The sequence below is a fragment of the Columba livia genome, chromosome 1 (genome assembly GCF_036013475.1).
Source record: "Columba livia isolate bColLiv1 breed racing homer chromosome 1, bColLiv1.pat.W.v2, whole genome shotgun sequence".
Lineage (NCBI taxonomy): Eukaryota > Metazoa > Chordata > Aves > Columbiformes > Columbidae > Columba > Columba livia.
The window spans coordinates 61926743-61952213 of record NC_088602.1 but is presented as its reverse complement, the minus strand read 5'-3'; the positions used below and the strand labels follow the sequence as shown (position 1 = coordinate 61952213).

The 25471-nt window shown below is 37.5% G+C and overlaps 1 protein-coding gene across 3 annotated transcripts in view; it reads right to left on the bottom strand.

Moving 5' to 3' along the window:
- Nucleotides 1-1624: 1624 nt before the first annotated feature.
- MYO16 (myosin XVI) overlaps nucleotides 1625-25471 on the bottom strand; it is a 385805-nt gene continuing 361958 nt past the window's right edge. For all 3 annotated transcript variants that reach the window (XM_065058425.1, XM_021296623.2, XM_005509047.4), the window contains exons 34-35: nucleotides 17973-18064; nucleotides 1625-2498 (exon numbers count right to left, since the gene is read on the bottom strand). In XM_065058425.1, the coding sequence (XP_064914497.1) occupies nucleotides 2265-2498; nucleotides 17973-18064 (326 nt within the window). In that variant the 3' untranslated portion in view covers nucleotides 1625-2264. The remainder of the gene's footprint in view (nucleotides 2499-17972; nucleotides 18065-25471) is intronic.

The window sequence follows — 25471 nt, the reverse complement described above, 5'->3', positions numbered from 1 at the left end:
CATTAGAGTCAGCAGTATGATAGACCTGGTGAGAGGGCTAATTGCCAGGCCTGTTTGAGGAGTGACAAGCCTAAGGGCCTGTCTGCATGTCTGGGCACAGTGAGGTGTTCAGGGTGGCTAAGCCAGCTGGGGTAGATGCTGTTAGATCGCTGTACAGCGATGCTGTGCCATATAGGGATAACAATGTGCATCCTGCAAGCAATGTACTTGCAAGGTTGGGTTAATTAGCCCTCTTGCATCCAGTTCTGGAGCCATTTCATTTTGCTCTCACACAGGGACATCTGTGTGTCCCTGTTATCTGAGTAGAAAAGCCAGAAAACTCAATTCGTCCAGGCAAAGCCTTGTTCTGATATAATTGTTTAGGAGGTGAGAGTTGTTTCCTGCATTGGTTAGCTACCCCTCCTGGATAAAGTCACAATCTATGGCCGTTTACATCAGCTGAAGGTAAGATTCAGAGCCTGGAGTCCTTGCTTCTCCACAGAAAAGAAATGGGTATTCTTGAAATAAACAGAAATACAAGGGACTTCTGTGAAGCTGACAGTGGTAACAAGGTAAAATTCTGAGCTAACCTGGCGTCTCCCCTTCCTTGTCCACTCAAAATGTCTATTTTAGTATCTAGTGAGAGAAGGTACTTAATCCTGCCTGCAGATTGATGATATTAACGAGAACAATTTGAGTTTTGCTGCTTCCCTGTAAAAACAAACAAACAAGCATGTGATTGCTTTTTGCCATTTGGCCTTCTGGAAGCTTCTGTCAAACATGATGGAAAAACCTACATTTCTAAGCATTTTTTTTCTTTCCCATTAACTTCCAACCAATGCTGAGCTCACTTTTTAAACCTAGCTTACATTTGAAAATATTAGTTTTACATCCACTTGCAAAATTACAAGCACTTTTTCCTGGATCTCAATAGGAACAGGGCAAACAGCCAAGAAAAGTGTTTTGCACTGGCTCTACACACTCCAAGAACTTAAAATAAGTGGCCCCTGACAAAATACCTGTGTATTTATATAAATTACACCTCTTAGTGGCAAAGCAGTATTTCAAAGACTGCTGAGCAGTAGCTAACAAGTTTCCAGCAGCATGTTTTTCATAAATTAACATTACTGCTCAGAACTCATGTTCGCCAATTAGAATGCTCCAATTTCTGAAACGATTTCATTACGTGAAATTTGAGGTATAAATGCATCATTGTACCTCCATAAGGACATAATCCTTTGATACACCCATCTCCATAAAGCCTTCTGGCTTGTAGCAGTAAATCACAGCCCTATTTTCATACCTCATTACCGTTATGTATCTTTCTGCTGACACCTGACCTTATGCATAATCAGGTATGAATTTCAAACCATACTTATAATCTAAATGAGTGCCTCATTATTTTACATAACCCAGAATAAAATAAGATTTCAGATGTAACTGCAGAATTCACAGTTCACACATTCAGAAACACAGGCCCACCGAAAAGAAGTCATGACTGAGCAGCATTGAACCACACCGGCATGTAGCAGCTTTGCAAGAATTTCAGGATTGGATTTAAGAAAGGATATTGCCAGTTCTGAAAACAACAACACAGTGTTAAAATTGTTTGGTATGTTGTTAAAGATAAACTATGAAAGAAAAATGAGAGCACTGAATTTATTACCTGTATTTTGAAGAAAGAACGACAGCACCAATTGCATAAAGTTATAAAACACCAGTTATAAACATGTAAATAATGTTCAGGTTTGCAACGCCAATAGAACACAGACATCTACAAAGAAATATATATATGTATACATGTAATATAATAAAACCATTCATTAGAGAACAAGAAACATCATATTTTTGTACTATATAAAACAACTGTACAGTGTGCACACAGACTTTCCTGATCTCTCTAAAATGTCTGTCAGTCACTTCTCCCCATCATTTGCTTAACATATTTTCTTTATTGTCCATGGGAGAACTCTAAGTGACCGTCTTGTACTTTTAAACTAAGCACTTATAGTGCAGTTTGTCTCCATTTATATATATACACATACATATATATACTCACAGGTGCACACATATATGTATATGTGTATATATATGAAAAGAACAAACATACACATACACACACACACACACAACAGATCTGAATAGCTCCTCCATCCTGTGCTCTTGAATGAGTGCTTATAAAAAATCCCTGCACGCTTTGTGAAGGGAGGAAAGCTTGCTGATTGTGCAGATTGAAGTCATTAGATGGTTTCATTCCTAACAGTCTGCAAATACATGCATCTGAATCACATCGTGGTGTCCCATATGCCTGAAGGGAGTCTGTTGCAGGAGGTATCTTCTACCTTCTTCAGCAGTGTTGGCTTTTTACAAGGGGGTGGCGGTGGGGCTGTGATTCTTTGCTCAGTGTTGTGCAAGATTTGCTGCCAGTCTTCTCTCTCTTCACACAGCTTTCTCCTCCAATCCAGAAGCTCTTGCAGAGCCACACTCTCATTCTCTGAAAGTCTAAGCTGATGAATAACCTGTTAATGAGAAGGAAATAATAATAATAAAGGTGGATAAATTTCATTATCCTGGCAGTGTAAAACTGCAATATCCACGTTGAATGATACTTCATACAGGATTCTCTACCTCTTTTGTCATGGATGTAAACCTGTGAGCAGGGCAGGTTCAGGTCCTGTTTTCTTATCTTTTTTATAAAGAGCTCAGTGACACTTATGATGATGTATAAACAGTAATGACTTTCAGCAGAATAACCTTCCCTTGAACTCATGAGAGGTGTTTCATACTGTCAAGCCCCTTGTGAGAAGGGAACCACTTTCTGCTCTCTATCCATTATTTGCAAAGGGCATCGTGGAGCATTATGAGCTTATCCACACATTCTAGTATGAGCCATGTTAGACGGTGAGTGGCTGTGAGTGCTCTCATTCTAATATTTACAATTAAAGAAATAAATAAATGCCTGTGGGCAAGCACTGAAGTTCCACAATTTTGCTGAGGGAAAGCTGCTCTCATTTGTATTACAGCTGAAAGAAAAAAGATTAAACAACACTGGTAATAATTTGAAGCAACCTTGTCCTCCAAAAGGGTTTAAAACTTTGTGATTAACTTGCTGCTCCACTCCTCATTTATCATTCTTTACAGTGAAAATAAAGAAAAGTAATGATTTAGAATTGCCCTATTTCAATCTAATGCCTGAAAGTCACAGAACTGAAGTCGTAGAAGTAGGTACCAAAAATGAAACTAATGGAAAAAACTCCCCTATGTCAGTAAAGGGTGCATGAACACAATCCTCTAAAACACACAAACAATACTGCCTACAGTGATGAGTAGTTCATATTTCTAACAACTTGGTCTTAAAACTGATGTCAGAATACTGTTATACTAACAAAATACTCCTTTACACGGAGCAAATAGCAGCTGCAGGTGTAGCAAGGTTTTTGCCCCTGTCTTGGTTTAACCCCATTATTCTAATTCTAAATGCAAAACACAGCACTATGCCAGTTACTAGGAAGAAAATTAACTCTATCCCAGCCAAAACCAGGACAGTTACTAAATGTAAATACACAAGTACCTATAACCTGTTTTGCTGCTTATAGTTAGTAGTGTTACTTGTCACAGATAGATATTATCCTTAGAACCAGGGGCTGGCCCTTGTCTTCCTCTAGAGAATACATTAACAACTTAAAATGTGGCTTCAGTTGCCCTGAAACTATTTATAAAATCACACTGAAATAGCCTAACAATTCTGTACTAGAATCACAATCCATCTAGAAGAAACTGTTTCCTTACATTTAAACTTTCTGTTGCAATGGTTATTTATTTTGTTCAAGTCAGATTGAAGCCCTCATGACAGCACAGGTCCACAAAGCCGTGAATTCCAACTCTCCACCCTTTAAAACCTGCTTGGCACCTACGCAGTACAGCAGCACCTAGAGCGGGTCCTAAGAGCCACTGGTGTGGAGGTATTCTGTAGCAGAAATGGCCAGTCTAGGGAACATGAAACAAACCCACCATAACAGCTAATGGCCCATGGCCCTCACCCTGTTGTCCTCCTGAAGGACCCCACAGAGACACCTATGATGTGACTAAAATGCCCATGCTTCACCTCACACAACAGGCTCACTCTGAGAAGTACGGCTGTTCTTGTCAAGGTTGCATTTATACTCCTTGTCATAATGAGAGCTGGCTGCAAGTTAGTCACCATGATAAAGTGTGTGCAGTGCCCCCAAATGCTCATGAGACACTACCCATGTGGTTGGTTCTGGCTGCAAGGAGGGCTGAGCGACATGGATGGCATTTTTGTCACTGATGGGTAATAAGGTTCCAAGAGTAGATGACTTTGCAAAGGCCTGTGGCTCCTGCTGTTCCTCCACGGAGCAGCAGGTACCTGGGTACAGGGGCTCACACAGGCTTTACACCAATGCTGCAAATGTCTCCTGTGCAAGTCAGACCTTTCACATATGCTGTCAGAAAAGGAATGCGACTGTACATAGAGATGCCTGAAGATCTATGGGGAATCTGCTTAATTTCTGGTTGGTTGATGCTTCAAAGAGAAATGCATTAACCTACATAATGACATTTTTAAGAAAAAAGAAGAAAAATATAAAGTGTTTGAAAGACTTCATTAAAGTATATTTTGATGCCATCCCAATTATATACCACTAGGAAATCAAAAACCTCTTTGCTTTCATGTTTGCACAAAAAACAACTGAAAGGAAAATGAAATGTTCCATGGGTATTGTTAGAGGGATATCAGATAACTCTTGTGTACCAAAACCCAAAACACATTACCTTTTTTTTTTCTTTTTTCTTTTTCTTTTTTTTTTTTTTTTCAGTGTGGGGAGGAAAGGTTAGAAGACAAATTAAAAGTTTGTAATTGGAAACAATTTATTAGGACAGGTTGGGCAGTTTTAACCTATAGAACAGATGTATGGCTTGGGAGATGCTGCAGCTTACTGTGGTCAATTGGCCAATTTCTATAGATTTTTGTGGGTTTAAATTATGGCCATAACCCAGTTTAGAAAACAGGTAGAATGGAATTCATTCTTCCCAATTTAGTCACCTTATTTGCATCTAAATTTTAGGCATTTCATGAACCTCTGTTAGGAATGCTTCTCAGAGAGGTGCTGGAACACACAAAAAGCAAGCTGTGTTAGACTGCAAGAGTTTCATACGAAACAGTTTCAGAGATAAATAATCAAAGATGTGTCTGAAAACTGGTAGATAAGTACCCTTATAAGAAAACAGATGCTTTGAAACTCTGTATTATTGGGTGTGCTCAGGTGAAAAAAGTTTGATAGCATGACTAATGAAGTATGGACAAAGTATTTGGATAGAGACGGCTCCACTGCTATTCTAAGAAACATAAAGGTACACAAGTGCAGGGTGAAAAGCCAGTGCAATTTGCCTGGTCAGGGCAATGGACAAATGCATCCTATCTATAGCTTATAGGCACTGAAGAAGGTTTCTTGTCCTGACCCTGCTTATACAAGTGGCGAATTAATCTTGGGTCAGCAGTTTCACTATACAGCTCATTTCCCAGTGTATAGTGGACAAATGTAGGCCCAATCCACAAATAAGTGTCCATCCTTTATTGCATTTTTAAAACAGGGAAGGAAAATATTTTAAAACTTCATTCACTATGGGACTCAGATGTTAAATAACCCTGAAAAAGTTCGTATTTCAACCTGGATGAAGGATGGACAATGGAAATCCAGTGGAAATGAAATGAGGGAAAATGCGCAAGAAATGGCAGAGATTTAAATGAATCAATTAATTTAATTAGTTCTATTTGAACAAGATGATATCTTTTATATTTTCCATTTGTGATTAGACCTGTGACAAGTTAAAGATTTGTTTTACATATTCATTATGGAAAAGATCTGCTGAGTAATTTTACATGAAGCACAATGTATAACAGAAAACCGTGTTTCTTTATTATTATTCTGTATCCTGAACATGTATTTTGTGAAGAGTAAATGAGGTGTGTAGAAAGCAATTCCTTTAAGACTACTGATCTTCTCAATGAACAGTGAAAAAACAACTTCAACTATTAAGGGATAGAGATTGTACCAACTGTAGACCAGGATCTTCCTACTCAGTGTCAATGGTCAATCAGACCATTATGGGCAACAAAGCTTTTGGACTAGACCCACAAAAACATATAGTATTTGAATACCTAGCATCTAACAGCCCTGCCATCTGGGGAAAACACCATCCCTGTTTTGGTATCAAGAGTCCTTACTGAGCAAAAAAGAAAAGCTGCAGTGTCAAAGACAGTGACGCACAAGAGAAGAGCATCTGGAGTTACCAAAGCTGCAACAGATTGAAGCAGTTAATCAAGATCCACACTTTCCACTGCAAAATATGGCAAGATGAACAAAATAAATGTTATGAGCAGCCCAGGGAAGAGACCCTAGGATTTGTTCCTCCCACCTTACAGCTAAACTATCAGACTGTAGAAGCAAATGCTCTCCTCTTGGCACTAGGGATTTTGGTTGGTGACAGAGCATCAATGGCTTGGTCCCATCGGGACATGCATGGAAGGACTTTCATCATTATCCAGTGGTTTGAGCATATTGGGAAATCCGAAGATGTGGATTTGACTTCTCTCAGGTTAAGGAAGAGATCGAGTTCCCACATGCTGAGAGGACATTGTGACTAGAAGAGGTGGACTCTGAGTGCAAGGAAGGAGGACTTTGGCTCCTGGGCTTTGTGCTGTCCATATGTGGTAAGTATGCTAAAGCAAATCCTTGAGAGTGAGTCCCTTGTGGTTTTAGCACACAAGAGACAGAGGATACAGAGACTTTCATGGTTGCATGGTGGCAACCGTGAAAGTCATGGACCATGATTTTGCCTGCTGAGTTATACACATTTAAGTATCTCATAGTCACTGGCAAATGAGCCCCTGAGTTGCCTTCTGGATTTAGGCTTCTAAATTCTGCCTAAATTTCACTTTATGGCCTAAGGCAGACATATGGGATTTCAACTTTGTCTTAGAAACAAGGTGAGTTGATGTAAGATAAGTCAATAAATTATTTTAATTTTAGTCTTATTTCTTAGGCTAGTTAAAAAAAAATAGCGAGCTTTTAACTATGGAAAGTTTAAGGTTTCACATTTTTAAATAATTTGTGACAAAAGGTATGCCAGCTAATGAGATCAACAGATCCATTTAAAATTAACTTTGAGTTCTTTAGAGATTTGGCTCTAGCACCTCAGGAAATTCATTCTGCATTAAGAGATCAAATGCTGTAACTTTACAGAGGATATTTTGTAACATTTAAAAGTAATAAAGAGCTTATATTGTCTATTTGTGTGTCAAATGCAATTGTCTTTATCATCAGCCTATGGCTAAAGGTCTCATTAAACTGTCTGCCAAACAGAGATTTATTGATTTGCATTAGAAGATTATTTTGAGTATTTCATCTCATTTTGCTCTCTCCCTGACCAAATGTAGTGTTTACTTTTTCAATAATATGTGTATTGTGCTCTAGTAACTTTTGTTTTGTTATTTGTGCTTACATTTAATTTTTCTACTATTCACCAGAAAATGAAAATAAGTATTTAGTTACATTTCGGATGTTAAAACATAGAAATAATTTTCTTTCCATAAAATGTAGCTCTTCATGCTTGATTATAGTTCCAATTTAGTTGCTTCTGTAAGTTTTAGTAAAATTTCTGAATATAGACATATAAGCACAACAGAAAAGAGATTTTCAAATCACAACACAATTTAAGGACATGTATAGCATATAAACCTGTAGTCCTGACACATTTGCAAAAGGTAGCTAGTCCATATTTTCCCTTCAGAGAAACACTACCAATTGTTTTCTTTAATAGATTTGTTAACGTTGGTGCTTTAAAAGAACTGTCAGTAGATGCTCACAATTAATTATTACAGCATTATTATGTTTCTGTTCCATTAGTGTTTTAAATTGTTAGTAAAGTTGATGTCCCATCATGGAATCTATGGGGAGATTGAGTCTTGAACAGCAATGATGTTAGTTTTCTGAAGTTTGATCAGGATCTAAAGTCAATTATACAATAATCAGAAATGGAACTTCCCTGAAAAAAAACTTTTTAAAAAATCTTTTCCAGTTTGTAGCCTGCCTAAAAACATAAGCAGAACAAATTTCAGCCAATAAGTAACTCACAGTTATCTTTATTAGAGCCCTCAAAATCAGTTCACAAACCCCGGCAGGTCCCCTGTGGATCATCAGTTTTAAAGACAGAAGTGATCAGGATGTTCTCACCTCTAATTTCAAAATTAAAGACACAATTTCATTCAGTAATTCTGTAAATAAGTCATACTGTATGCAATTATTAGCAAGACCAACACATTTTCATTCAACCTCTGACATACATGCATCTCACAAAATTTTTTAACTCATTTTAATGGCTTCATCTTTCCCTGTTTTCTTTTTGTATCTGATAAGCGCCTGCACTGATGGCTTCCAAACACACATCACATCTTTTTTCCAAACTACAGGAGAAGCACACTGCAACCTCTCAAAAAATCCTTCAAGTTTAAACAGATATGTTTGGGTTTTTTCTATGTGACAAAAAAGCATAAATCAGGAAAAGATTCCTTTTCCATCGGTTCTTGAATCAAGAAAAAAAAACCTGTCAGCTGACAAGTTATTTGCCAATCCAATACTTATTTAAAGATACAAGGGGGAAGCGCACAGGAAACCAAGAGTGTATTACGAAGTCTAGGCAAGCATTATCATGAATCAAATCAATATGTAAATTTGTGTTTGATTGGGAAACCTGCACTGGCCGTGTAAGACCCCAGCAGGGAGCAGAGAGCAGCTATGATAAATGAGCTTACATGCTTCTAAATTCCAATTAAAAATCTTCAAATACAAATGTACCACTGGGATCCAAGCTGATTCATGCGACTGTCTTGTGAATGCATTTTTTTTTGTAAATGCAGACCCACTGGATATAACGACTTCATGTGACATGCAACAATAAAGTGACTTTTAGTTAATCGTTCTTTTAAACTGCTGATTATTTTTCTTTGTGTTGGAGCAACCTTAGTTTCTCCAAAAGTAACGCTTCAAATGGATGGCAAGTGGGTTTATTGGAAAAGAGAAAATGGCAAAGATGACAGTTGCTTTGTCTGGTGCAAATCTGGAATTGCTCTGCAGGAGGTATGCCATCTTAAATAGAGTTGAATATGAGACCCATAACTGATATATATGTTACATTTTCTTTGTTCTAAACAAGAAAAGATTTTTTTCTCTTGGCTAAGATTTTGTATTACATTGAAAGAATAAGCTACTTTTAGAACAGGTGTTATATAGATGACATATCAAAGGAAGAAATAGCTTTGGCAATATTTAAAAATTGGGGGTAATTTTGAGAGTAACCTTGTATTTAATATAAAACTAAAAAGTGGCTATATTTCTGAAAAAAAAATGGATCACCACAAATGCCAGGAAGAAATTCTTTCCCTTCTGGAAAGCATTTTTCAGGTATCTGGATTTTTTGAGAGACAGATTTAATTTTCTTCCAAACATCAGTCATGGGGTGATGCTGGAAGCAGGATATTCTGGTGTCAGAGACCACGGAGGAACAGGTAACTTTGATTGCCCAGTCCAGCCTTCTTCTATCACACATGGCTTTTGGAGACCTCTCAAGCTTCATCTTAAAAAAGAAGTAATTCCACTGTTCGCCTCGGTTTGGCTTTCTGAAAGGATTTTCCAGAAAAAATCATAAAAGAAAGTCCACTAAGGATTACTAGCTACAGAATGAACTCTGTCTCCAGAAGGACCTTCCTCACGGACCACTGGAAACCAAGAGATCACACCAGCAGAAGAGTTACTTCACATCTCTCTGCTTTCCCTAAGTGGGAGCTCCTTCTCGTTTTGGTCAGAAAGAGACTCCTGGGCTACACACACTTTTGGTGTGTCCCAATCAGAAGATTTCATATTCTTCATCTGACTGCAATTCTATTTTATATTTTTCATCTGACTGAAATTCTGTTTCTGGTGTAAGTTGTCTGATTTTCTTTCATGCCTTTTTTTGTTTGCTTGTTTGCTCATTTGTTGTTTTAGTTTCGTTTTGTTTTGCTTTGCAGAGTGTGGGGTGGTGGTGGGTGGGGATGTGGTTTTCTTTTGTTCTTTTATTCAGGAATACATTTTAGTTGTAAAAGCAGGACTTCGTCTTCCATACTTTTCTGTCTTTCCATCAGTGAAGCTGCAACATGCCTGGGACCACAATATTCTCTTTTAATTAGGTTAATCATCTTCCACACAGCTTGGAGGTATTTCAACAATTGAAGTTATAATATATTTGCAAAATAATATCAGTCACAAATCCTGGGTACAGATATAATGTGTAATCTGGCAGAAACTATTAGAATAAGGTGAGCAATGTTCAATAATATATGACAGTACACATCAGGCACTATGATTACTTGAGCTGGGAATAGAGTTGTACAAGCCCGTACATTCAAAACAACAGCGTATTTTATTTACTTATTTGGATTTTTAGGGTTTCAATCATTTATTTTTTATTATTTGTTTTGGCTGAGTTTCCTTCAACTCTAGATTTCTGATATCAGCAACTAAATGACACCTTCTGAGAGTGACTAAAACATCAACAAATATTGAATTATACTGTTATTTGTTTTGGTTCGTTTTTTTTCTCTAAGGTAATATTTCTCTTTCCAGACAAACTGACTACACAATGCTCTTTAAAACCTTCAGAGCATTCTCCTAATTTACCTCTGATGCCTGAGAAAAAGATGATGCCCAGGACAGCAACTGTACCTTTCTCAGGATGAGTTCTGGAGACAAATCATTTATTGTAGAGGTCTTCAGAACAGCTGACCTAACAATGCTGATACCATTTTGTACATAATGTAACAGAAACTATCTGAAAAAATGAATCATGTTGCTACTTAATTGATCACTGCTGCTTTGTGGTATTAATGGAGATATTTCACTTGATCAGTTACAGACGAGGTTTTGCCACAATGCTTTCGAAGCAATCATCAACTTGTATTTGCTAATGTTGTGTACCATCTTTTCTTCTGCAAAAACACTACACTTATGGTCAAAGAACACTAGAGGCAAACAATTTATGTCCTGTTAGCAATCTGTATCTCTGCTATTCAACATGTTTGCAGCAGCGTGTGACAGCAAGAGAACGAAGGGCAGAGGGACTGATTTATTCTCTCTCCCACCAGGCACTTATGACTAAGTCAGAAGTGAAGTCACTCTCCACAGATGCTGTCCATGGGGTAGGGGACCGCATTCCCATCAAACTCAGATTGGAAGCAGCCTTTTTGGGTGACCCGCTGGCCATGGGAGCAGCCGAAGGGGAATAAATATGTATTTCAGCCAAGCACCTGAGCTTCTGGAGGGGAAAGGGATGCTCGGGAGGTTTTGTTCCTCAACAGTCACAGCCTTCTACCACGGGAAAATGCAATGAGGATGAAGCAGTAGAGACACAAGAGGGGCCTCATGTGTAGGAAGTTCTTTGTGGCATCTATGGGTTCAAAGAGGAGAATCTGTGCTTTCCCTTTTGATGGTCACAGAAGTCAGATCCAGGAAATGCTTGCTGAGCAGAGGGGCATCAAACCTCCAAAAGCCCTTGACACAGAACCACAAGATACTGTACCTACTGATGAATTTATACTGCGCATCACCTCATACCATTTAATCTGTAAGGTACATGTTTTTGACTGTAAGTCTTCTAAAAATAAAGCTGCACTGTGTTATACGACCTGATTTTTATTTGTATGTGACATTACAAAGGGAATTCTTTGATGTTACTGTCAAAACAATAAACAAAACACAATTCAGGGGGATACACTGGTTCAGATCAATGATGAATATATATCATTTTGTGTCATCTCTTGGATATTATGTGTTTAAAAAGGTGTAAGTGGTTTGCTGTTATTTTTTTCTTTTTTTTTTTTTGGGGGGGGGGTCTGGGTTGATGATTTTGTTTGTTTGTTTGTTTGTTTTTTATTATACCATACTTGTTTGATTGCCATGTTTTGCTTCAAAGATGATCAAAGATTACTTCCAGCTAATAGGCAAACATGACAGACATTAATAACAAATGTTAGAGCCCAGTGTTTAAAACTGTGACAATGGGTAGGGGGTAGCAACACATTGTATTTTTGACTACTCATTATTTTATACTTTCGAATAGTCAACAAAAAAGTGATCTGCAACAAATATTAAATCAAGTAGGAACAAAGATGGCCCTTGAAACTATAATGAACACAGAGCTCTTTCAGAGGGAAGAGGCTGCTGAAAGCAATGAGATTTCATGAAATAAGAGCTATGGCTTAAGCTATAATGAAACAATAAATACATTCTTCACGAATATGAAAAGACATCTCCAATTTTTCATTGTCAAATGTTGGCTCCTATATTACCGCAATCTGCCAACCTGCACTATGGGGTTTAAACAAAATAGAAGAGATAAGACTGCAGATTTTTTAATATAACAATATGTGAAAAAATAACCATGATTTTTTATGTTACCTCTTTGAGCATGTGACAGATAGAAAATGTTTTAGAAGTGGGTAATCAAAACCTTATGCCAGTGTGTACTTTATGTTTGATATTACTTAACCTACTAGGATGGCAAGCTGCTTGCTTATTTGTGTCTTGTTCTGGGAGTATCTTCGTAGATGCTGAATGCATGTGAAATCATCTGATTTCAAATAAGCCAACATTCAGTCATTAGAAAACTAAACTGCACAAGGAGGCTTTGCACCTTTTAAGGGGAGATTTTCTACCTTTCTCCTTGGATTGCTGAATAGGAGACTATGGTTGCAAACCAACTTGCATAGATTATTACAATTAGTTTATTTTATGGAACATGAAATATCACATTGATCTGTATATGAAGATGGGTATCATATCTGGAACATTACATAGGCTTTCTACTTTTTTACTCCTTAGTCTCTCTCTCTTTTTACTCCACCAGCCTCTGATCTGTCCTTGGTTCTTTCCCTCCTTTTATTCTTATTTTCCTTTTAGTTGTTTTTTCTAATTTCTCTGGATTCCTTTCCTTTTCCTTTTCCTTTTCCTTTTCCTTTTCCTTTTCCTTTTCCTTTTCCTTTTCCTTTTCCTTTTCCTTTTCCTTTTCCTTTTCCTTTTCCTTTTCCTTTTCCTTTTCCTTCTTTCTTTTTTTTCTCTGACTTTTTCTTCTTTCCTCTTTCTAAATCCCCTATTCCATTTTATTATGTACGTTCTCCCTCAATCATTTTATTCTTCCTCCAACCTTACTTCTCTGAATCATCCTTTATCTGGTGCCTGTTTTACTCCTCACTCCCACCCCCCCACTCCCCCACCCCACTTATTATCACTCTAGTCTTTAAGCTGCCCCTCACTTCCCATCTGTTCATTATCTCCAGGTTGTCCACCTCATACCATTACAGAGAGACCATGTTGCTTCTTGCTGCCCACATAAGAAACAAGGAGTCCTTTTGCTGGCCTGCTTTTCTTCACTCCACTATATCTTTTCTCTCACCGCATCCCACTTTGTAGCGAATATTAATAACAACTTTAAAATATTTTTATCCAAAGTAATAAAAAACTATAATCCTGGATCTGTGAAGAAGAAGATGGAAGGGGTGCTTAGCTTTTGTATGAGGTGCCAAAGATACAGTCTTGCTTTTGTTGATGCTATTTCATCTAGCTGCTGTTGCTGACATTCCAAAGAACTTATGTATTTCAACAGTCTTTATGCTCTGTCTTTTAAACATACGCACACATAGGAGCTATTGAGAACAGAGGAAGCAATAAATACAGTTTGGAGGAAGGAGCCCATTGGACTGGCTAAGGATCTGAGAAATGCTTCATGTAAAAGAAAAGGAGCACAGAGGTAATATTTTTTAAACCTGCTTTATTTTAGGGGGCAGTTGGCTTTTAGACTCTGCTAAACAATTTCAACATTTGTGGAGTCTCCAGTATGCTTTGGGATCATTTCCTGGAGCATGACTAAACAGAAACAACTCTTATAACAAAATTTCCTATCTAAGCAAGATTATGGCACAAATGGCCAGAAGATGTATCTCTTCCATTTTGGTGGTTTCTTTGCCCCTGGAAGGAAATTATGGGATAAGAATTCAAGACTGTAGATCAAGTCACATTTGAAAGTCTCAAATTGTTTAAACAAATCACTGAAGCAATTTGCAACAATAAGCATTTCAGTAATGTTAAATCAGTAATTTTAAATCAAGTCTGGAAAAGGAAGTTTCCTAGTTTTCAGCTGTTCAGGGAGTAAGAGGTGCAGCACAGTTACCAAAAGGCTTTCTGCAGAAGCTCAGGTAGATGCAGTTCTTGCAGCTCATGTATTTGGGCTTAGTTGCTAAGAGCAAAGTAGGTTTTCTTGTCAGGACAGATCTGGATACTGTTTCTTGCAGAACCATTTTGCTGTAGGTTACATTTTGAAGATTTCCTTGACTATAATTTCTTTGTTTTTCAAGGAAAGCATAAAATACAGGGAAGATGGCATCCTAGGTTGGTAAAAAGAATACATGTGGCTCTTTGCTAACAAATAATTTCTGAAAGATCTACTATCCCAACAAACTATAGAACATGAAAGTTCTGGCTAACTGGTTTTGGCAGTTTTGACCCCCAAATCCACCATTCAGTATTCATCTTCATTGAGGATGAAGATGATGCTACGGTGTTACATCAGATGTTGTGTTCTTTATGTTTTTATGTGGTACTTACTTGCAACCTATAGATACAATCACTTGGAAATCAGTAACTGTACACCCACAGAATAATAGGAAGGAAAAGGTATTAGTTTTTAAAAAAGCTCCATACTCTGTTATTCTTTTAAAATGCAAGACTCATTTCTTTCGATGTAAGCTCTTCCATTTTTTATAAGATAGAAGTATTTTTTTACACTCTTCCTCTCTTTCTAGCAGAAGAAATTATAATTTTATTTTATAACTTTCAAACAAGAAATATTTTATTATTTTTTCCACAATTTAAAAAAAATTTTAGTCATTTTCCATTCCAATAAAAATCAACCTTAAGGGAATCATTGCCCTAGAAAAGTGGCATTTGTGCCAACAGCAAACATTTGTTTTGTTTTGTTTCACTTTAGAGATGATCAACTAAGTCACTGAATTCACATCTGCATGATATTTTATACTTTGGTAATTGCTTCCAAAAGTGTTAGTTAAAAGATTGATCCTTATGATGCATGTTGACAGAAATTGAGCTGAAGAATTTGCTCTCTGAAGTGTGTAGGTTTGCCATGTGCAGGAAGTATCAAGCAGTGATGCAGGTAATTATCACCTGATGTGACAACAGGATGGTACCATAAGCCACGATGCCTCAGCTTTAACTGGATGTGTAAAAGCCTTGAGATCCTGTGGCAAAAATGAATTAACTCCTGTCACTTCAGTAAGGAACTAGCAGGGAGATATTAAAAAACCCATAAATATTAGAAGTCCCTGAAAGCTAATGAACCAGTTTCCCTTAGCTGAAATGACAGGGTGTCTGCCAAGAAATCTAAGGACCCAGCCTATGTTTCTTTTTCTAAAGCAATTAGTCAATCAGTACCTTCATAGATCTGTGAAACAATCTGTCCTATTTCATATGTCTGTGCAAGAATTACTTTAAAGTGATAAGGTTACTGCAGTGAAGCCTGGCAAAGGCTTTTACAATACAGTCGTACACTGTTAGAGTCACCAGCAGCATACTAAGAAATTTCAGCTGTAATTAAAACCAATCTTTTTCAAATATATGCCATACTTTAGAAATGGTGAGGAATGATTTTTACAGTAAGAATTCTCAGCCCTGTGAACAAAGACTTTTTAATTTTTTTTCTTTTTTCTTTTTTTTTTTTCTTTTTTTTTTCTTTTTTTTTGTGGGAGGAAGATTTTTTTTTTTGGCAACATCACTTTGGAAGATGTTTATTCATTAAGGCAATTGTATAAAAAATCACAGAACTGCAGGTTCCTTCTCTAAACTTGTCACAGTTCTTATCGAGCTTGCCTTTAAGGATGGTCCCTGAATGTAATTCTGAGTACATGGCACAGAATCTATTTTAAAGATTTGTGAAACACTCTGGCAAAACATCTATTTACTGAAGTGTGATATTTCAAAGTACTGAATTGAAATTGTGTTCAGCTTTTGGCAAGCAGTTTTGGAAAAATCAAAAATAGATGTTTGTAAATGGTTAAAGACTTGCTTCTAAAATAAAGCATTTAAATGTTGCAGACTTATTTCACAGAAGGGAACAGTTTCCATTTTGCAAAGATAAGAAGAAGATAATGGCTCCCTTATACCCAGTTCATTTAACTCTCCATGTACTGCATTGATGTTGTAATTTACATATGATCCTCCTTGATCCCAGAGCAGCAGAGCAACAGAGGTGTAAGGTGCTCTATGGTGAAAGTGTCTCACTGTGTGAGGTTTAGAACTGGAGCAGTGCCTGGGACTTGGATTTTTCATTCATTAGAAAGGTCTCTTTGACCACTCTTATGCCTAGTAAGTATTTGGTTGGCCATCAAAAAATGTAACAGAGACAACTGAAAACATTGCCTCTAGTCATCTTTATAATCCCATATCCTCATCCAATAAACTGATCTGGAGACAGCAGACCTGTAAGTACTTTGTGAAAAATGTGGCCAAAGTATATTTTGAGAGTTTGAGAGATATGGTGATGGTAAATATTTGTTACTGTGTGCAAGACAGCTATGTGGGTACGTCTACCAGGGCAGCTTTGGCCGGCCTCATTGATTTATCTGAAGAGATCAGCCTAGTGTTGGGTGCTGTCCGGGCACAATTTTTCAACTCAGATTAGGTGCTGTATTTATCCCTGTGCTTTGGACAGTAGGGCAGAAAAATAAAAAGTGAAGACTTTTGTACTAGTTTGCTTACGTATTTACTCAGTTAAAAGCTATTGTGTTTTAAAGTTACATTAAGACTGAACATGATGTTGCAGGTTGAATCCCACTCCTGTTGGAGTCAATGCCCAAACATTCATTCTCTTGGTTAGGGCCAGTATTTTGTTGCAATTAAATGTCAGCTGTCCACCACAGACAAGTAGCTTTTAAATGTGATAAAGCACTTCCCTTACCTTCTGGTAAAATTGTTTGAAAACTGTACCGTTGGTTAATGAGAGGTTTCTGTTGAGGAAATGCCTCTCAGCTCCAATATTTTTTCCCTGTGGACAATATCTGGCTTTACTGTAAGATACTTACAGTCTTCTCAAATGAAAAAATGACTTGGAACAGCCCTTTTAGAAAAGTGGACTGAAGACAAAAGACAACAGGAGAATTAATGCCATTTAAGTAAAATAGAATAAAATAGCTTGAATGCCTTCATGCCTGAATTGGTTATTTACAAAAGAAGAAAAGAATGAAGAAAACATATTATGACAAAGTTTATTCCTTTTTGTTCACTTAACGTGAAAGTTAATTCGATGTTATTTTAAAGTGACATTGACTAAACGGCAATTTTAAAAGAACTAAAGTGGAAGCTTCACACCACCTCAGTACCTATTGCTGTTTTAATTTATAGATATTATTTTGATTTTAATCTCATTTATACTGGTATAAAAAACAGTGAAGATTGCTATAATTATGCATTTATTCCTATGAGGTTCATTATCACGCAGCTCTTTCTGGTATGAATGAATATCTTGAGAGAGACGACATCCTGCATCTTGGTCCTCGGAGGGTGAAGAGACATATTTCCTGCCTGAAAATAGCATCCTAACAACCAGCAACCACAAGTTTCTTAAACTTTGAACTCTAGTATGAGAACCTTTCAGGATGATTATACTCCCAGAAAACAAACAAACAAACAAACAAACAAACAAGAGTAAATTCATTATTGTACTTAGCTTAGCTCAATATAAACCTGTAAAAGAAGTCTACATTTTTTAATGCCAACACACAAATTTGAATCAAGGCTGTTTTCAACATGCAGCTACTATGTTGGGATTTTTTTTCTCTTTTATGGGTTCTAGTAGACTATCAGTAAAATATTTACCTGACTAGTGTGGCTCTCTCTATGTCTTTGAATCGATGAGCCTGCCGTAGTGCTGGCTGACAGTCTTGAATATTCATTTTCCTCTGACAAACCTAAAGCAAAACAATACTAATTTATAATCTGACATTCATGCATTGGCTGATTTCAGCATAAGATTCAAAAGACCTTGTTTTACTAAAAAATACCAAAAAAATCACACATTTGCCTGGATATTTACTATTTCCATGCTTACTGAAACTAGAATAATTCTTGTTTACCAAGTATGAATAGCATCACAGGTATGTGTGCTGGTTTACAGAAGGAGCAATTGTACTGAAAGAGCCTACAAATATCACATTTCCTATACACTGGCCAGGGATTCCTCCTGCAATGCAGAAATCCCTGGCTTCTCTTCCCCTGGCTCCTTTTCTCCGCAGAAGCAATGCAAAGGGAATGGAAGACAGGCCTGCGGTCTGCTCTCAAATTAACGTCTCTGGGTCATGTGGGAAGTCAATAAGTAGATCCAGGACTTCATCTCCGCGGTACAGAGGCTTTTTGTGATTCTTGTACTTATTGTGCAGTCTTCACGTAGGAATCAGCTGCTCAAAGTTTAGCTGTATAAAAACCAATCAACCAGTATAAAGAGCCAGGTGGTTTCCCTCTGTAGTCAAGAGAAACCAACATCTCTGCTCCTGTGATCCTAGAGCGAGGCCCACTGCTGGCCATCCCCATCGCTTCTGCCGGAAAGGGAAGACCATTCACATCCCGCTACAGAGGATCTGAAAGGCGGGATGAGGGGAAGCAAAGGCAGAAGCAGAGAAACAGTCAGTCCATGATAGGTGTTATTAAGCCCCTCACAAACGAGAATCACAGCCATCATGGTAGGTCTGGTATCCAGCAATTTTGGTATTGCTTCCTATAGCGTATATTCCAAATTTTCATGAATCATCATTGTAGAATCATCGTCATAGAACAGTTTGGGTTGGCATGGACCTTCAAAGGTCATCTAGTCCAAACTCCCTGCAATGAGCAGGGACATCTGCAACTAGATCAGGTTGCTCAGAGCCCTGTCCAGCATGGCCTGGAATGTCTCCAGGGATGGGGCATCTATCACCTCTCTGGGCAACCTGGGCCAGTGCTTCACCACATGCTACTATGGCATCTATAAAGAGCTTATCACTATTCCTTCTTTAGTCAACCTAAAAGAGCTAGTCACCATGAGAAGAGGATTCATCCTGGTAAGATATATGTAAGTTGAATTGTTCTCAGTAGATCACTTGAGAAATGGCTAACATCTAATCTAAAGTATTTGATTAGATGAGGCATTTGGATTTTGTGTGGCTAAAGGTGTGGTAGAGTGATTTTGATATGTAACTCTTAGATAAGAAAAAATGAGGACAGCCCCACTCTTTGCATATTATACATAACATACACAGAATCATAATGGAAACAATGCAAAGTTCAAATGCAATGAATCATAACTGCTTATGGGATTATGTACTGCACTAGACATAGTTCTATTTCATGTTTATGTTCAGTTTCTTGTTCAATCATGAAACTGGCATAGAAGCACACTATGAAACATGCTTGTCTTCCAACCTGCTATTTTCAGTATAAAAAAATGCTTGCTTGCTTGCTTGCTTTCTCTCTCTTTCTTTCTCTCTCTCCTTCCTTCCTTCCTTCCTTCCTTCCTCCCTCCCTCCCTCTTTATTTTAATTTGATCAATGAGCACTAACTCCTATATGGTTACTGATATATGATTTAACTCATTAAAATATAAATTGCACGAATAATCTCAAAAAATAACTTGCTTTGCAAGAGAAATAAAACAAGAATTTTTAAAAGAAGCAATGATCCTTATTCCTTTTTGGTCTCTCTACCCTTCTCCTATTTTCCCCCTTATAATGGTGTATTACTGTGTAAGTAGGGACACCTGTTTTTCTTCAATTTGTTCTTCTGAATGAAACTTGTGTAAAGTACTAATAAATATGGATTTCTTTTCTACAGATTCAGTTCATCTGAACTTCATCTGGACACATGGAAACAGCAAAGGTGACACCTCTGTTTGCAGCTCAGGAGCTAGGTCAAATCTTGTGATAATTCAGCATTTCAGTCCTTTCCTGCCTGGTCCAGAGAGGGAATATGACCCTGTTCTCTCACTGATTTGGACTATGTGTTGTTTTGAGGGGGAGTTATCACTTTTTGAAGGTGCCCCATGACATATTAGGTATTGGGGCAAGGTCTGATATTCAAGGTCTCAGGTATACTGGGCTTGTAAAATACACGTAAGTTACCACTATTCCTTTCTTACCTATATTAAATTCCCTGTCCTCCAACTTAAAATTTTTCCTTACCAAAATCACATATTTTTGGTCAAATGAAATGCATAAAATATATATTGCTCCAAAAATCACAGTTTTGTCAACACAAGACATATTGCCCTTTTTTTTTTTATTTCAAATAATTTTCTAAACTAATAATTTATTCATACGGATTCATTTTGGACACATCTCAAATAAAGCCATGAAAATTCATCCACATTTTAACACAAAATGACTTTTTAAATTAGGTGTTATTAATTTAGTTCAAATAACAGCTATAATGTAAAATATTTGCATGATTCTAGACCATGATAAATGAATGAAAATACTTTCCTAGACCAGCAGCATGTTTTGAAAAAGACATTGCTTTTGCACTATAATCATACACTTCAGGATCTACCGCCCATGACAGCCTTGGGCTCAGAATAAGGTTATAAATGATTTTCGGTTTATTTCTATGAAAAGCACTTTGATAAGAGGTCTTATCATGTAAGTAAAGTTTCCATGTACAGCCACGGCACGTCATCAGAGACATAGCAAGCAAAGGCTTGGTAGAGTTTGGAAAGATAAATGGAGCAAGTGATTACATTCCAAGAGTTTTCCTTTACGTACACCTAAGTAAATATTAGGATACCACACCTATGCACTGAATAAAACCTTGCTTAACTCAGCACAAGGTTGGAAGCATCAGTTTAGCAGGGGCAGAGGCAGAACCACAAGAACATAAATTAATCAGGGGTTCAGGCTGGAGTACAAATTACACCATCTGGACTAGGCTTTCTTTCAAGTTACCAAAAGTAATTCTAATTTGTCATTTTCTTGGCAAAATTATCCTTGATAATATTATTACTGCAATCATATGTGGTGGTGATAATGATAACAAGGACTATGATTCAATTAATAATCTCAAACTGGAGAAGTTAAATGAAATAAATGCTTTTTTTTTTTTTTCACAGAATCAAGGATACAGCCTTATCTCAAGCAATACGTGTATTCAAACTAGAAACCAAATCCTCTACTCACCCCCTGTAATGAATTGTCTATATTCCTTCAGAGGAAGATCCCACGCTCAGTCCCTGATCTTCTTCCTATACTTCCTATTTTGCATTTCTGACCTCTTCTCAGATACTCCTCTTAGGATCCTTTAGATAAACAGCTCAGATACTGAGCTCTAGTTCACTGGACATCTAGAGGTGGTTTCAGAGACCCTCCAGTCTCATAGGGTCTGCTACACCCAAACTGGAGACCCTGCACCTCCCTGTGGCTTCCAACATCCATATTTGCAAAGCAACAGCAACACCACAGAGTATGTGGGTTTTTGCAACTGTGGTCACACATAATTCCCCAAACCTTCTACCTTCCACCCTGATTCTGTATTCACATGTAGGCTGGATCTACTGGTTGGCTCCAGTTGATACACAGGGTGCTCTAGTGTGAAAAAAGCATCACCAGGAAAACCAAAATGCAAGGCTCTGTGCTGATCAGCATGTAGCCCTTGTCATTGTGACATGTCCCCTTTCCATCAAGTTATCTGCTGTGACACCTCTCCCATTCTGTGGCTTGTTGCCTGATGTGCTTAGATCTGGTGGTTAAGTTCCAAGAGACTATATAGAAGACTGCAGCCCACAGGTGACCTGCTTAGACAGAATGGGCTGCCTTCTCCACGGCTAAGGCTAGACAAGATTAACCCCCTCAACTGAATTAGACATGGAGCTTTTGGTGAAACAGACAGGTTTTTCGCAGCTACTCTTATGCCAATCTGCATAAACTATACAGTGAATCCATTCACCTGGATCTCCACCAGATCCAGGAACCAGGAACCCTGGTTCCCACAAGGAACCAGAGAAGACAGAGAAGAACCCAGAGAGGTTCTTTGAGGGACAGCAGCTGGCCAACAGCTGGATGAACAGTGCAGTGCAACGTGCTGGTATGACCATTAAGCACAATGCAGCACAATGCTCCCTCAGTCCAAGAGGGCTGTCTCATCTTTACAATATCTACTCTAATTTTCACTTGGGTTACACAGAGTAAGTATGTCTACAACACACTCCATGGGGGGTAAGGAGCTGTCAGATTTCTGGGTAATTTCTCCCTTTCACTAACCAAAGGTCAGGTCACCTCAATCACTTATTATAGTTGTTATATTTAAACATTTCACTTAATGATTAAACATTCCTCTATATCCTACTAGGTACTAGCTGGAAATAACAAATTTCAGTAAACTTTTACCTGCAGTGTTTGAGTGTCTCCCAGCAGAGGATCTGCTGTTTTGGGTGATTTAGGATTACAACTTTCAGCATTGTAACATGAAAGGTTATTATAAGCTTTCTGATTACTCTCTGTTTGGACAAGAAAGAGCAAAAGAGCTCTTTCTTTCAGATTAAGAACTCTGGTAAGTGTGGAAGATTTGTGGCAGAAAAGTTACAGTCTGACAGCACAGAGCTGTAGAAAGCTATTACTCTTGATATTAAAGATAAACTAAAGAAGAAGAGGATTACATTATATAAAATGAAGGAGCAACTTCTATTAAAATTCTCAACTAGCAGCAGTGCCAGAAATTAAACTCAGCTTCTGAAAGTAACACAGCATTAATCTGTCTGGAAGCTGAGCCAGCAAGCTTTTTAGCTGATTAGTGATGGTTTTCTAAAGAATTCATCAGGTTATAAGTAAGACTAACATCTTCATCAAAATTATTATTCTTATGACCATAGCGACTTTAAGTCTCACAGCGCTTCAGAGGAGGGGTGCTGACACCTCATTCACGACAGTAAAAGACAAGTCTTATTTAAAATATTGCTTCTGTATTAACTCACATGAGTAACGTATGAATCTAGACTTTAGTTCCACCAGTGGAAAGCAGATTATATAGTTGCACTGTGTAACAGTGGGAAGAAAGATTACATTCAAGAGTTCTGTAATCTCATTATCAACTATTTAATCATGCATTGTGGGTTTTATTTTCCACAAAGCTAGAGGAGCTTGGTGTCCAGTAACAAAGAAATGAAAAAGTATTTTACATGGAAACATCTCATGGCACATTCTCAAATATCAGTATTGCCCAGATATATCCAACCAGACATGGATTTAAAAATCATGACGATGTTAAGGTTGAATCCTGGAAATATTTTTTTCCTAAGAAAACTGGCAAATTGGTTTTGAATTAATGTAATCAAAGTACACCAAAGTTTTCCATATTGTCAACTCTTTCAACTATTATTAAGTGGTGCTGGAAAACTAGCATTCTGTATCACAAAATCTTCGATCTTATTTTGCTCTGCATCAGGGTAAAATGACAACTTGTATCATTTTCGGGCTACAAAGATGATCAGGGGCCTAGAGCACCTTTCCTATGAAGAGAAACTGAGACAGCTGGGTCTGTTCAGCCTGGAGAAGAGAAGGCTGAGAGGGGATCTTATCAATGCTTATAAATATCTCAAGGGTGGATGTCAAGAGGATGGGACCAGACTCTTCAGTGGTGCCCAATGATAGGATGAGGGGCAACAGGCACAGACTGAAGCACAGGAGGTTCCATCTGAATATGAGGAGAAACTTCTTTCCTTTGAGAGTGACAGAGCACTGGAACAGGCTGCCCAGAGAGACTGTGGAGTCTCCTTCTCTGGAGACATTCAAAACCCTCCTGGACACATTCCTGTGTGATCTGCTCTGGGTGAACCTGCTTTAGTGGGTGGGCTGGACTGGATGATCTCCAGAGGTCCCTTCCAACCCCAGCCATTCTGTGATTCTGTCATTCTGTTGATCACTTCTACAGCAGTCTGACAGGTGAAACACAGATTTAAACCTTGAAATACCACAAATAATGCTAATTCTTTACCCAGTGGGATACTGCCAGACCTAAAGGGAGTTTTTTATTACTCACAGTATACACTGACAATCAAAACCATCCTTTATGAAAGCTACATCAAAACTGGGAACCTTCCACGGAAAATTTTGGTTTGATGAATCAGTGTTTTTTAATGGGAAAAAATATCCTGGAAAATTCCATTGCACAACATTGCACTTTTATGATTATCACAAATAGTTTGAAAATAATTAGTTTATGCATAGTAGATGCTGTATATTATCATTACAGACAGCCCTGGTTGCAAATATACTGACAAAAACTTCACACAAACAGTTACAAGCACCCATCTCACCTGTTAGTTGGCCTATTAATCAAGTAATGACTATTTATTTCAGTAACTGAGATGGTTTACTAACAACTAGAATCATCACAAATTATGAACTTAAAGCACCATTTCATTTCTAAGAAGCACAGCTCTTACAGTTAAACTCCTAGTTAAGGGCTCTGGGGATAAAATGGTTGATCTTATAGAAAGCTGATCTCCCACAGGTCCCTTTAGGACATCAGAATATATGCTTAAAATCCTACATAGAAAGGAATCAAAGGCTTGGTCTACTTACAGTTTTTGTGTTAACTTAACAGCCTGACTGTTATATGTACTGAAAATATTCTCCCCTACTGCCCAAATTATTATATTGATATAAATGGGGAGATGGTTGTAATGGCCAAAGATGCCTTTTTCTTCTGTCACAGTGTGTAACAGAGCACACAGAGATGAATGCACCTTTACACTCGCACAGCTTTTCAGGCTGGATGAGTTTTCTGCTTTGATTATCAGAGGGAGCAAGAAGAATTGTTTAGGCCAAGCACTGTAGAATTTGCAGAATAGGTCTTATTGAAATAAAGGAATTATTTGATTTTGAAATGTTTCAGTTTTGTAAGAAAATTTAAATTTTCATTTTAAAACATTGTGTATTAAGCACCCTGGCCTTTAGAAAAAAAAAAAAAAAAAGAACATATTTGGAAAATAAAATGTAATATTTCACTTGACCTAACATTTTTTCCCTCAAAATATCGACTACATTATGTGTAGTTCTACCCTTAACACTAAAGGCTATACAACTGATCTGCTTACATAAACCATATTTAGATGTAAGTTTTCAGCATGAAGATAACTGTACCTAATGCCATGCAAGTATTTAGACATCTGCTTTTCCACATTCCATCAAAACAAATACTTTCTATTTGTCTTGTGTCTATTCGTACTTGTGTATCTGCATTATGTGATTTTATGTAATACAGGTGTTATATCATTAGGATTTATGCTTTGAGGTTCTCAAAAGATTTCATTCTTTCTGTCATTGCTTTTGCACCATTTTGATCATCTTGTTGTAATG